The sequence below is a fragment of the Petromyzon marinus genome, chromosome 32 (assembly GCF_048934315.1).
Source record: "Petromyzon marinus isolate PM22_M1 ecotype Great Lakes invasive population chromosome 32, UKy_Petmar_22M1.pri1.0, whole genome shotgun sequence".
Lineage (NCBI taxonomy): Eukaryota > Metazoa > Chordata > Hyperoartia > Petromyzontiformes > Petromyzontidae > Petromyzon > Petromyzon marinus.
Genome location: NC_133698.1, coordinates 14,026,568 through 14,040,406, shown reverse-complemented (window position 1 = coordinate 14,040,406; position 13,839 = coordinate 14,026,568). Strand labels below are relative to the sequence as shown.

The window sequence follows — 13,839 nt, the reverse complement described above, 5'->3', positions numbered from 1 at the left end:
ATGCCTTCAAACAAATGGAGACGTCTGTCGGAGTGGCCCATCTGGGGGAGACAGCACAGTGTGCACACCAAGAGCAGTTGTTGAAGGCAGCCCGGGATCAGAGCGGATGCAAAGCAACTCGATAAAAGTGCGTAAAGAAGTCGGGTTTCAATCGGTGCTGCATTACCCGCTGAGACAAACGAATCGGAGTGATGGACATCCACAAATAAAATTGAACACGGTGCTAAAAGTGCCCAGACAAGCGTGGGGAGGTGCACGCTTGGAATGACGCCGAGAGGAGCACATGGAGGAAGGGAACACGCACAGGTTGACTTGTTTGTATTTGACTCTCAAGGAAAGTCAGTGTGCTTGGGCAGGGCACGACCCCAGTAAACACGCAACGTTGGCCCAACGTTGCGTGTTCACTGGGTCATGCCGAGAAGCGATGAGGGCCGGTGGTCGAGACTAACGACGGATCGACAGGCAAGTTAAAGAGCAGGCCCGAGAGAGCGCGCCCGCCACGGAGATGGAGCATTGCTAGGGGGCCGTGAGAGATGGCCATGACTTTGGGAAGGCCTTCATCCAGCGGTGGATAGGTCATGGCTGGTGATGAGGGGATACAGTTGTTTTGGAGCTAAATCAATGGCAAGGTTTAGACGTCGCTGACAAGTGTTTATAGAGGGGTGTGAGGGTGACAGCGTGACGTTTGTACATGTGTAGGTGGGGAGCGGTGGTGGAGCGGTTAGCACGCTGCACTATGAACCCGCCCTACCCAAGTTCCATTCCCGATCACGGCCAACACCAGTGGCGATTATCTAAATCAGTCCTGGGCCTCCCCTAGGTCGACTCAGCCTCAAATGAGTATTTGGTGCTGTGTGTCAACATCGCCACTCGGGAGACAAAGTCGGTCGGGTGTGGTGCTGGACAACGTTGGGCTAACGTTGTCTACTGAGTTATACGTGGGTGTTGCTACTAAGAGATTGTCCTATTTGTTGAGCCCGTTCAATAAGCAGCATCGCCCAATGTTTATTATTTTGGTAAATTGAGGAAGAATTCTAAACAGGGATGGAGACTGCTGTAATAATACTGAACATGAGCAGCCTACACTATATCTGCAGCCATGATCAATCCACTGCTGGATGAAGGCCACCAGTCGTCTTCTCGAGTAAACGTGGAACGTTGGACCAACGTTGGTATGTTCTCTGGATTTCCTTTACACATCCCATCAGCCGTACATGGCCTTCCGTCTGTGAGTGCATCGTATCAGAAGCACTTGATTAACACAATCAAAACTCCGGACATGGTTTCAACATTCAGCGTCTCATCAACAGTCAGGCTCCAGATGTTTACAGGCGGGGAGCGCCTGGCTCTGCTGCTGCTGCTGATGATGAGAAGCTGAATGTCGAAGCCGGCACAGAGGTTTTGATTGTGTTGAAAAAGTAAACACTGTCACAAGGCCGTGTGGCTGATGGGATGTGTACACAAGCAGTATTTAAAATGTGTGTGTGGCTGGGCAGATATGGGAAAGAAGGTGTATATTGTCTGACGTCTGTGTCTTTGGAGTTTGCGTGTTCTCCCTGTGGTCGTTTGGATCCTTTCTCTGGCTCCTCCGGGTTTTTCCCCTCAACATTTAGAAAGATGCATTTCGATAATTTAGATAATTTTGCTGCTATACATTTCCACATGATACGCCACTTTTTTGAGCAATCACTTGTGACCAGGTTGCTTCTGAAAAATTAGTTAATACCGCAGTGGGCTTTGCCTGGTAAGAAAAAAATCATATTCTTAGCTCTTTCGGTAAAGTCACGTTGAAGGGAAACAATAAAATAATAAAATATATATAACAAAAATTCTCACGACGTTTCGACCATAACACAAACGGTCATCATCACCTGATGACGACTGATTTTGTTATGGTCGAAACGTCGTGAGAATTTTTATTGTTTTATATATATATTATTATTTTATTGTTTCCCTTTAACGTGACTTTACCGAAAGAGCTAAGAATATGAATTATTGTAGTCACGAAAACTTTAAATCAAAATTTTAAATTGAAAAAGAAAAAAATCGTTTACTTTTATGTGTATATTTTTAAAAAAGTGATTTGTTTACATTTCCTATACTTTGCACTCCTGTATTGTTTGTTGTTGTAACGTTCTGACCAGCCCCTATTGGACAGCTGTGAGAAAGAGAGCTTCATAGCTCATCGGATTCCTCCAGAATAAATGAATATTATCATTCTGTTCTGGATGCTGTTTCGTTGCCACGGAAACACGCAGCCGCTGTCGCCACGGCAACGTTCGCGTCTCGCGGGGCGGGGCAAGACGCGTTGGTGGGCACCACGTGACGCTCGCAGACCAATCGCGGCGCAGGGTCACGGCGTGGGGGGGCAGGCCCAGGGCAGCGCATGGCGGCTTCGAGGCCCCCGGGCAGCAACGGAGGAGGCGGAGGACGAGGAGGAGGGCAGCACCAGCAGGTGACGGGGCGAGGCGAGGCGCGAGGCACGGGGCAAGGCTAAGCAGGGCTTCCCTTCATTAAAGGGGGCAGCGCCGGGGCCACGGTAGAGGGAGGGGGCCAACGTCAGAGCTGGAGCAAAGGCAGCGGCGCAAGGTTCCAGTGTACACACCCGGTGTAGCCTGAACAGACTGTTGGGGCAAGTGCTGTTAGCGAGTAGCAGCACCTACGAAGGCCGACACGAGGGGGTGGGTGGCCCGCACCACGCCCGCCCGCCGTTGTCTCCACAGTGCCGATGTTTACACGCACTGCACCTGGAACTCATTTTTAAGGTTGAGTTGACCTAAGGGAGACCCGTTAAAATGTTCGTTGCCACTGCTCTCCGTCGTGAGCGGGAATCGAACTCGGCTCGCCAGGTTCGGAGCGCGGTGCGCTATTCACTGCGCCACCGCTCCCCAACTCAATGTACGGGGCAACGCTGAAGTTTACGGGGCAGGGCTCGAGCACGGAGGGCATGGCTCCAGTGTATCGGGGCAGGCCTCAAGGCAGGGGGCACGGCAAGGGGAAAACCACTGTGGTTGCTGTTACTCGATGTCTGCTCGTGTTCATTCATCACCGTTAACCTTGCTCTATCCGCCGTTGGCTTGAGTCTTCTCCGCACTGCCGGCAATGATTGCGCGCTGTCACCGCGTCCCCCCTCGCGTTGCCACCACCCGCCCTGTCGCCGCGGCTTCGTACGCACAGTCGAATAGACCGCACTGTGGCGGGGTGGTGCGGTTATGGGTCGTGGCATCGTGTGGCGCGGCTAAACCGGGACCGGGGATGAACAGCGCGGTCCGCCGGGGCATCATTGTAGCAAGAGCGTGCGGTGTGGGATCGGGCAGCGTGCTGTGGGGCGATGGTGGCGCGTGGTTGACGGCGTGGTCCGGCGTGGCGTCGTCGCAGACCAAGCTGGTGAGCGACCAGCCGTACGACGAGAGTCTCGACGTGACGGACACAGAGGAGGTGGAGACGCCAACACCGCGACAGACAGGTGACCGTCGCTGCTCCCGCCGATCTGAGAAACACAGCGACCAACAATCACGGTTCTTCGGTCCTGGGGCAAGGGAACAGAGTCCTGGGCGTGTCCGTTGATGGGTGTCGCGTAACTGCGTAGGACAACGGGGTATAGAGAGATAGGGTTGCGTTCGGAATATGTTTAGGGATAAGGTTGAGTTGGGGATGGGGTTCGAGGTAGTGTGGGGCTAGTGCAGGGGGCGGCAATCGAATTCGGTAACAAAAACTAATTATTTCAAGAGCCCCAATGCACATGCATGCGAGGCGGTGGTCCTTAATAAGTAACGGTCACGAAGCAGCCCTTAAAGAGCCCCACGCGGCGCTGGAGGTTGTCAACCCTTGGGCTAGTGGATGATGTTGGGTTAAGTGTAGGGTTTTGGGATAGGTTAGCTTAAGGGTAGGGTTCGAGTATTGTTAGGCTAAGGATAACACTAGGGATAGGGTTACGTTAAGGATAGGTTTAGGAGATCGGGTTGGGTAGGGTTAAGGAAAGGGTAAGGGATAGGTTGGGCTGGCTTCAACATCTCACTTGGCTGCAGAAATGTATGTCAGCGGGGCAGTATTTAACACGACGTCGCCACTCGCACTCGCCTTCGTATCTGCCCACCAGTAATGTGATGATACTCACACGATGCTGATAAGACTTTACAATATTGAACTTGGAGCACAGTGGCATTCTACTCAGATCCAGTGCGCAGTGAACTAGGGCATATCTACCATAAATCATTTATTGAATGTATTATTTAGAGTGACACTGTGGTCTTACATTTAAAGCTATACTTTGTAACTTAAACTCTAGGGGGGAAGTGGGGGCAACATCGCCCCCCCCCTACTGGCAGACTAATGCCCATTTTTAGCCCGGTGTTGCGTTCACCTTTTCCCGCACAGGGACAGCTGCCACCAGGAGGTCCCCTTGTCTGGACTACAGCAGGCCCTTGCAAGGGTTGAGATGAAATGTGATGTAAGGTCCTTTGATATCCTGAGGCGGTGGTGGCGATGCACACTTCTTGTAATCCAGCACTGTGGAGGCAGCGAGGGCTCGTGGATCACACAAATGCTGCGAAACTCCCTTCCCTTGGAGATCGAGGTGCCATACCCTGGCTCACCAGGAGGAGGTAGTACAGAAAAATGTGGACTAATATGTCCTTTCTGTATAGCATAGAGTGTCGCCCCCTCGCATGTGTGAGGTTTCACCGGGTGCTCTGGTTTCCTCCCACGTGTATGAACACATTATTTGACCGATAATTAATTTATGGAGGACCGAGAGCTTGGGGCGGAATTTGGTGCCGGCTCACCGCCTGGCTGCTGCTGCTGCCTTCCCGCTCGCCTGTGGTTCCTCCTCGCACCTCCGAGTCGTTATCTCTCTCCGAGAGTTACCGATACTGTGCGGCGTACAAGTAGAGTTCATTGTTGTATTATTATAAATGCACATTATTATCCTCGATCGCGTGACCACGTGTGACCCCCGTGTGACCCCAGCCCGAGAACCAAGTGCAGAACCGCGCTCCAAGATGTCGGAGGCCAGCGATGACGACGACGCCCAGGTGAGCGGCCCCAGACGGAGAACGGGGCAGCACATGGAGAAGAGCGTGGGGCAGCACACGGGGCAGTGAATGGCGAAGGAGAGAGGGCAGGCGGCAAGGCCAATGCCACCAGCACTCGCGCTCCTCTCCACACCTCACCTGCTCCTGCAGCCTATGGCAGGGATGCTGCTCATTCTTCCAAGCAGCCTTTTGTCCGTTAGAATGTTAACTTCTATAGTTACTTATAGTACTCTGCAAAGTGATTTCTTGCTAATATGAGCATTGAGGCATTGGTTCTCATCTCCTGTTAACAGCCCTGAGCCAGTGATGACTGTTCCACATTCCTATGGCGGGGGCGAGTCTATCCATATGACAACCACTGTTGACTTCACTGTTTTATCGACCCCGGAAGGATTATTGGCTGAGTCAACCCCTAACCAGGATTTAAACTCGTAACCTTCTGATTGTGAGTTGCTAGCTCTACTGCTGCATAGTAATGGGCATGATAACGTTAGTTTGGGTACAGCGGTGGAGGTTAACACGCCTCTCTGAATCCGGTGACCTGAATTCAATTTACAGACACAGCTGGCATGGGTGATGAGAGATATCTGAACCAGTCCTGTGCCTATAGTAATATCTTACGGCTGGTATTTCTCATCACTACCATCGTCATCGTGTCCGCGGAGTTAGTGGGTACTGCACCCCAGCGGCGCGAGACTAATGGTGGCCCCTCGGCCTGCTGACGTGTGCCTACGTGCCTGTGAAGAAGAGCCATGAGGAGGACTCTGATGAGGAGTCGGAGGAGTCCGAATCTGAAGAAGACAGAATGCACGGAGCCCCTCCCGAAGGGTACCACATACACACACAAGACAAAGATATATATTCTTCACAGACTGCTAGGGCAAGTGCTGTTGGCAAGCACTGATGAAGGCCGACACGGCACACGAGGGGGTGGGTGGACAGTACCTCGCCCGGCCGCCGTTATCTCCCCAGTGCTGATGTTTACATATTGCGCCAGGTACTTATTTTAGGCTGAGTCGACCTAGCGGAGGCCCAGGACCAGTTCAGATAATCGTCACTGGTGTTTGCCGTGAGCGGGAATCGAACTCGGCTCGCCGGGATTGTAGCGCAGCACGCTAACCGTTGTGCTGCCACTCCCGAAAACCCGCATACATACACGCACACACCCGCGTTGCGTACGCATTCCATGTGCATTCACGTTTACGCGTGTGCGTGCAGCGCGTATGACCCTGCGGATTATGAGCACCTGGCCGTGTCTGCGGAAGTGAAGGAGCTGTTCCAGTACATCACCAGGTGAGCTCACTCCACGCTCACCCGGGCCACGGGCTTGGCTCTCCCTTCTCAGGTTCGCTCAGTCTGCGATCTTATCACTCTGAATTGACATGATCGTCTCAGATCTTAAGATGCTGATCAGGGTTGAGCTTTGCAATTGGAAGGTTGCGAGTTCCAATCCCTTTTGGGGGTTGACTCTGCCCATCATCCCTCTGGGGTTGATACATTGAGTGCCACTTTGTGTGGGGAAGTCTACAGTGGTCAATCGATTAATGTTTATTACGCAGAAAGTCCCATGCAGCCAGTTAGTTACCCAAATAGTTTTCAAGGAAGATCCGTGGTGCATCAACACAGAACAAGAACAAGGATGTCAAAGTAATCCAAAAGCAGGAACTGACAGCAACAAACAGAATGCGTCAGAGGTGCAGCCACAAATAGTGATTAAAAACAATATTAACAAAATAAATAGCAATTAACGTTTGTATAGGCTACAGTGGATTACTTTACGGTCCATAGTTTGGGTTGCATGGCCACAATCGCATAAAATGTACGAAAGCGTTGCATTTATAATAATAAAGTATTACCATTAGTTTATTGTCCCAATGGCCACTATGCCCCCTTGCAATGCGTGTGCACGCATGTGCTCTGTGCCCCCTGTAATGCATGCTGCGTGTGGGGGTGCGTGCGCGCTGCGTGCATGTAGGTACACCCCCCAGACGATCGAGCTGGACATGAAACTGAAGCCGTTCATCCCAGACTTCATCCCAGCCGTGGGCGACATCGACGCCTTCCTCAAGGTGCCTTTCTCTCCTCTCCCATCCCCATCACACGGCGGGGCGCAGTGGTGGTGAGGGAGCTCAGTGGGTTCTGGTAGTAGTGGTGGTGATTGGAGTGGTGATGTGGGTCTGCCCCGTGACCTCCTGCCAGCAGGCGTTCGACACTTCACGTGGCCTCAAGGTGCACATAGCCTGGCACAAGCGTCGTGACGTCACCACCACTTAGTGGCGAATGGCGGTTGTTGTTGTTGATGTCGGTGGTAGTGGGAGTGGTGGGAGTGGTCGTAGTAATGGAAGGGGTTTTGGTGTCTGTCTGTTTGTCTGTGTGTCTGTATGTATGTGTGGGTGTGTGTATCTATCTTTTGCATCTGTGTGTGTGGTGTGTATCTGTCTTATGTGCATGGGTGTCTGTCTACATGTGTGTCTCCCGGGAATAGTAGCGGTTAGTGCGCTGCACTACGAACCCAGTGAGCCGAGTTCGATACCGCTTATGGCCAAATTTGGCGATAAATATCTGATCCAGTCCTGGACCTCCCATAAGTCCATGTGGTCTTTAAATGAGTACCTGGTGCAGTAGGCATTAGCATTGGACAGTCGTTGGTGGCCGGAGTTGTTGTTGGCCACTTGCCTCGACTGCCTGTTAACAGCTATCTGGGGGTTTTGTGTGTGTAGGTGCCTCCTCCAGATGGCAAGCCAGACACGCTGGGTCTCACGGGTCTCGACGAGCCCTGCGCGCGTCAGTCCGACCCCACCGTGCTCACGCTGTGGCTCACGGAGAACTCCAAGCAACACGCCACTCCTGTACGTACGCACACTTGCGCACGCGCTCATAACAACGCACTCGCGTGCGCTCGCACGCAAAAACAAATATCTCCCTTGGAGCGTTTTCAGGCTGTAAACACACAGTCCATCACACAGAGACATGCACAGTTATGCTGTCAGACACAGTCACACAAAAGAGATACACAGGCACACAGACAAAGAGACACAGATATACACACACACAGTTGTTGTGAGCCATGGTATGTGTATTGACGTGGTGTGTATATTGACGCGGTGCGGTGGTGGTGTGGTTGTCTGGCGGTGGGGCTTGCACGTACAGCATGTGAAGGTGCGGAGTGTGGAGGAGGCAGAGAGGAACCCGCGCACCCTGGAGGCATGGGTGGAGAGCATCTCCGAACTCCACCGAGCCAAGCCTCCACCCAACGTGCACTACACCAAGTGTGTCACAACGACCCAGCCACCCACCCAGTCACCCAGCCACCCACCCAGCCACCCACCCACTCAGCAGTCGCCTCGCATGCTTATGACGGAGGTGCCCCCGTGCGTGTGTGTGTGAGCGTGCAGGCCGATGCCTGACATCGAGAGCCTCATGCAGGAGTGGCCCCCGGAGTTTGAGGAGCTTCTCTCCAAAGTGAGTGGCACCATGACCCCCACATTCCTCATCTTCACCTTTTCACACACTGAGCCTACGCATACTGAGCACATACACACATTGAGCGCATTCACTGAGCACACACACAACACACGCGCTGAGCATACACACACGTAGCACATATACGTTTACGTGCCGCACTTTGGCACGTGCTCTCGCTGGAACAAGCGTCCGTCGTTTCTGGTTGTGTCGTTTGTTTATGTCTGGAGGAAAGCGTCGTCGAGTGTCGGGTATCCTTCCTAGAGAGCCGACCGTGAGTTCAAGGGCTACGAGGAGGCAGGGGTTGGGAAGCTGGCCCGCGGCCTCCGTTCTGTCTGCGTGTAAATAAAATAAATATAACCTTTTAGTCTCATCAGTCTATTGGCTTGCCAAAGCAATAACATCAAGCAGCATTTGAAGAAGCACGGAAACCGTGGACCGGTTCCAACCTTCTTGGTCCCATTCTCGGAATCAGGATTGTGTAAATAAGGCTGCCGGATTACTCGATGTGATTGACAAAAGCACTGCATGTAGACGAATGTAGATAAGCAACCATGGGAATGATGCCTTCAACTCTCGAGGGAGGGAGGGATGTGTTGACGTTTGGCCGATGATGATTCTGGTGACGCGTGTGCAGGTCAGCCTCCCCTCGGCTGATATCAGCTGTGACCTGCCCCAGTACGTGGACTTGGTCTGCGGTGAGTACCGCGGTGCCCTCCCTCGCCCCCTTCCCTCCTCCCTCCCACTCGTCCTCAATATTTAGATTTTCATTCACTCTTATTCCAGTCCCCCCTCCCTTCTGCCTTTAAATCACGAGTTAAAACTCATATATTTGACAGGCCCTGCTTCTCCCTTTCCCCAACTCGTTCTCTTCCCACTGTGCGGCGCTTTGAGTTGTTTGGTCACATGATTTAGCACCGTATAAGTAAAAGTTGTTGTTTGGTGAGGAGTAGTGGTACGTTGGTTAGTGCATTGCGCTACAGACCCAGCGACCCGAGTTTTATTCCTTGCTTATGGCTGATATTGGTGATAAATATCTGAACCGGTCCCGGGCCTACCCTAGGTAAACTCAGCCATTAGTGAATACCTGGTGTGATGCGTAAATATGAGCACTTGGGGAGACAAAGTTGATTGGGCATAGCACCAGCACTTGCTCCAACAGTCTGTGTAGGCTGTAAGGTGGACTGTCTTTGGTGGTGGTGGTGATCGTGCTGTGGCTATGTTTGGGGCAGCCATCTTGGACGTACCAGTGTACAAGAGTCGCGTGCAAGCGCTACATGTGCTCTTCACACTCTACTCCGAGTTCAAGAACTCACAGGTAAGGCGACAACCGCTCGATACAACCACACTCAACTGCTCGATATAACCACACTCAACCACGTGATACAACCACACTCAACCACTCAATACAACCACTCAACTACTCAATACAACCACACTCAACCGCTCAATACAACCACACTCAACCGCTCAATACAACCACACTCAACCGCTCAATACAACCACACTCAACCACTCAATACAACCACACTCAACCACTCAATACAACCACACTCAACCACTCAATGCAACCATACTCAACCACCTGATTGAACCACACTCAACCGTTCAATACAACCACACTCAACCACGTGATACAACCACACTCAACCGTTCAATACAACCACATTCTATCGCTCAATACAACCATACTCAACCACTCAATACAACCACACTCAACCGTTCAATACAACCACACTCAACCACGTGATACAACCACACTCAACCGTTCAATACAACCACACTCAACTGCTCAATACAACCACACTCAACCACTCAATACAACCACACTCAACCACTCAATACAACCACACTCAACCACTCAATACAACCACACTCAACCACTCAATACAACCACACTCAACCACTCAATACAACCACACTCAACCACTCAATACAACCACACTCAACTGCTCAATACAACCACACTCAACCACTCAATACAACCACACTCAACCACTCAATACAACCACACTCAACCACTCAATACAACCACACTCAACCACTCAATACAACCACACTCAACCACTCAATACAACCACACTCAACCACTGAATACAACCACACTCAACCACTCAATACAACCACACTCAACCACTCAATACAACCACACTCAAACGCTCTATACAACCACGCTCAACCATCGTCACAACTGCATTGTGTTCCATCATTGTGTAACGGTTAGGCCTCGGCAAGGTAAGGTAATTTACCCCTTTTTACCGGGTAAAAGGGTAAAGGTGTTGACATGCCAAGGGGTAAGGTAAAGGGTAGGGTAAAGGTAGCGCGAATAATTACCCGGTAAATGCCATGTTTACTGCTCGCTAAAAGCTCCGTGGCGCAGTCCGTGGCCTCCATTTAAAATTGGAATCATCGAGAGTATTCTATACTAGCTTTACTACCCGGCTTCGCTCGAGACTTGGATTCTTGTCTTTGATTAATACACAGCCTACGCGGAAGGTGGGGGGGGGGGATGCGTGACGTCAGTAGGTACACTGCGTGACGCTGCCGCATGCGGGTGACATCACAGATGTGACGTCACTGCTCACTTTCCGTGCAAAATATATACATTATTGTGCCCCCCCCCCCCAAAATACAAAAGTATATTTTTATACTTTTTGCAGTGTACAGTCTGGAAGCTATCCAAATGCCAAATTTCAAGTTTGTTGTATGTCAGAAAGTATGCTGTATGTCAGAAAGTATAAATTTGGGAATGTGTGTCGAACAGACACACATTCCCAAATTTCCCTTTTATATATATAGATTAATGAATACAGCGCTCTACCCAGCATTTACCTGTTATAACCCTTTTTCATGTGTAGTACCCCAGTAATTACCCTGTAATCGGGTAATTTGTATGGGGTAAGGGTAAAAGGTAGGCTCGTTGCTTTTGAACTTTTACCTTACCTTGCTAAAGGGTAAAAGGTAAGGGTAGAGTGATTGTATTGTGGTAAGGTAAAAGGTAGGATAAAAGTACGCTTCTAGATTTGAAGCTTTCGTGACTGCAAGGATCCATACTCTTTGGTTCTATTCGGTAAAGTCACGTAGGTAAAAAATAAAATAACAAAAATCACGACGTTTCGGCCACAACACAAGTGGAATCATCACCTGATGAAGGCCACTTGTGTTGTGGCCGAAACGTCGTGATTTTTGTTATTTTATTTTTTACCTACGTGACTTTACCGAATAGAACCAAAGAGTATAAAAGTAGGCTCGTTGTTTTTACCTTTTACCTTACCTTGCCGAGGCCTCGTAATAGTGTTATTGGGCCAAGATGCGCCATTCTCATGCGGTAGCCGGCAATGTCGGCCTCATGTCAATAGGGGGCAACAGAGGGACTGAGCCCAGTGCTGAGAGTCGATGCGCCACAGGGTCCAACGGTTACCCCATTGGAGCAGTATGTAAAAGGGGCATACCCCAGACCCCAGGAGGGGGGCTGGGGGATGACATTATCCCCGGATCCTTCTCGAAGGTTCGAGAAGGAAGGCGTGGCCGGGGCGGAGCGAGCCACGACTCTGTATAAAAGCCGGACCTTTGGACGGTCCGGGAAGTCGTCGTCCAGCTGAAGACAAGAAGCCTCGTGAAGACTGAAGAGTCCCAAGGGCAGAACCGAACCCCTGGCAAGGGTGGGCTCTAAAAACCATACCAGTGAAGATTCCAGCTTCACTCGGGGAGGACTCTTATATTAGCCAGTAAGAGGCGTATTAGACTGGAGGGCACACTCTCCATAGTGTATCGGGTGTGAGGGGCCGTAACCCTCTGTGTTAACTGTTAATTGTTAAAATAAACCCGTGTTGCCTCAGATAAGTTTCCTCTCTGTTTTCAACCCACTACAATTGCTTGGACTGCTGCCATATGTGTTATGCAGCCTCACACAAGCACAGGGATCTCCCATGTAGCCTACACAGGCCATTGGGGCAAATGCTGTTAGCGAGCACCTATGTAGGACGTCCCGGCGCATGAGGGGGAGGGTGCCAAGCACCATGCCCGGCTGTCTTTGCCTCCCGAGTGGCTATGGTTACACATTGCAACAGGTACTCATTTTAAGCTGAGTCGACTTCGGGGAGGCCCAAGACCAGCGCAAATAATTGTCAATGGTGTTGGCTGTGAGCGCAAACGAACCCTGGTCGCTGGGTTCCTAGCGAGGCACGCGAACCGCTACACTACCGCTCCCCTACACTACCGTTCTGTGTGAGTGTGTAGCACTGTGTAAGTTTATTGGTCTCTATATGAATCTGTGTAACAATGTGTAAGTCTATGGGTCTCTATGCAAGTCTGTGGATCTCTGTGTAAGTCTGTGTGTCCCTGTCTGAGTCATTGATTGTGTTGCAGCACTTCAAGTGGCTGGCTGAGAAGGGGGGCGTGGGTGAGGCTGGCAGTGCCCCCCAGGCGAGTGAGCCGGAGGCCGAGACCCTGACTGTGGACTGAGAAGGCTCCCCACCACTTTCCCACACACCACTCACATTACACCACCAGCACACCGCATCATACCAGCACCACCCCACCACATACACACACCATAAAAACCACACCAGCAGTACGGTACACCACAACACCGCACCTGTGGTATGCCGTTCACACCACGCATATCATACCGGTGGCACATTTGCATCATACCTGCAGCATCCAACACCAGCATCGCATCATGCACCCCACACACCACTCATATGACACTAGCAGCACACTACATTGTACCATGAGGACCCCATACGAGCAGCACACCAAACACACCACGGCAGCGGCACATCACACCAGCAGCATAGCCACACACACTTGGCAGGTGCGTGTGTTCTCTGCGTTCCCCACCTGCGTCCCTTCATCGTGTAACGTTCTCGTGTCACTCTGCACTGTTGTCTTTTATTTACATGAAATAAACAGAAGTAAAAATGTCTCAACTCAATGGGCCACAGAAGGAAATAGTGAGAGAGGCTGCGTGGTAAAAGTATGTGTGTGGATGCATATTGAATACCTATTGAGAAATTTAAACATCGCCATTAGGGAGACAAAGGCGACCAGGCGTGGTGTTGGCCACCCACTCCTTTAGTGGATGTCGCGGTTGTGCTGCACAGCTCTCCAATGCGATTGTGGGTTTACGCTGTGCTGTGCGCGATATCTGACGTTTCGCTCCACGCTGCTGAGAGCTTGGATTCAGTTCCTGAAGCAGGTCCCTGCCACGTGGAGCGAAACGTCGGACGTTGTGCCGAACGACACGAGGTCACAAACATCCCGAAACAACACATCTGAGAGCCGACGTGCAGAAGACGCGTTGCCAGAATTGGACGGGTTGACGCCAACGATGGGATTGAAG

General features: G+C 51.2%; 1 protein-coding gene across 4 annotated transcripts; it reads left to right on the top strand.

The window, feature by feature from the left end:
• The first annotated feature begins 2,315 nt into the window (after positions 1–2,315).
• Positions 2,316–13,426, top strand: IFT46 (intraflagellar transport 46). 4 transcript variants are annotated; one of them, XM_032964711.2, is made up of 12 exons: positions 2,316–2,455; positions 3,379–3,466; positions 4,969–5,033; positions 5,782–5,861; positions 6,252–6,326; positions 7,009–7,102; positions 7,754–7,882; positions 8,184–8,302; positions 8,429–8,495; positions 9,133–9,193; positions 9,728–9,813; positions 12,864–13,426. In XM_032964711.2, exons 1-12 carry the CDS (start codon positions 2,387–2,389, stop codon positions 12,957–12,959), a joined length of 1,029 nt encoding a protein of 342 aa, XP_032820602.1. In that variant the 5' UTR covers positions 2,316–2,386; the 3' UTR covers positions 12,960–13,426. The 4 variants fall into 4 exon arrangements, with proteins under 4 accessions (XP_032820602.1, XP_032820601.1, XP_032820603.1 ...); XM_032964710.2 differs by having other exon boundaries at positions 5,779–5,861; XM_032964712.2 differs by lacking the exon at positions 9,728–9,813 and having other exon boundaries at positions 5,779–5,861.
• Positions 13,427–13,839: the final 413 nt, after the last annotated feature.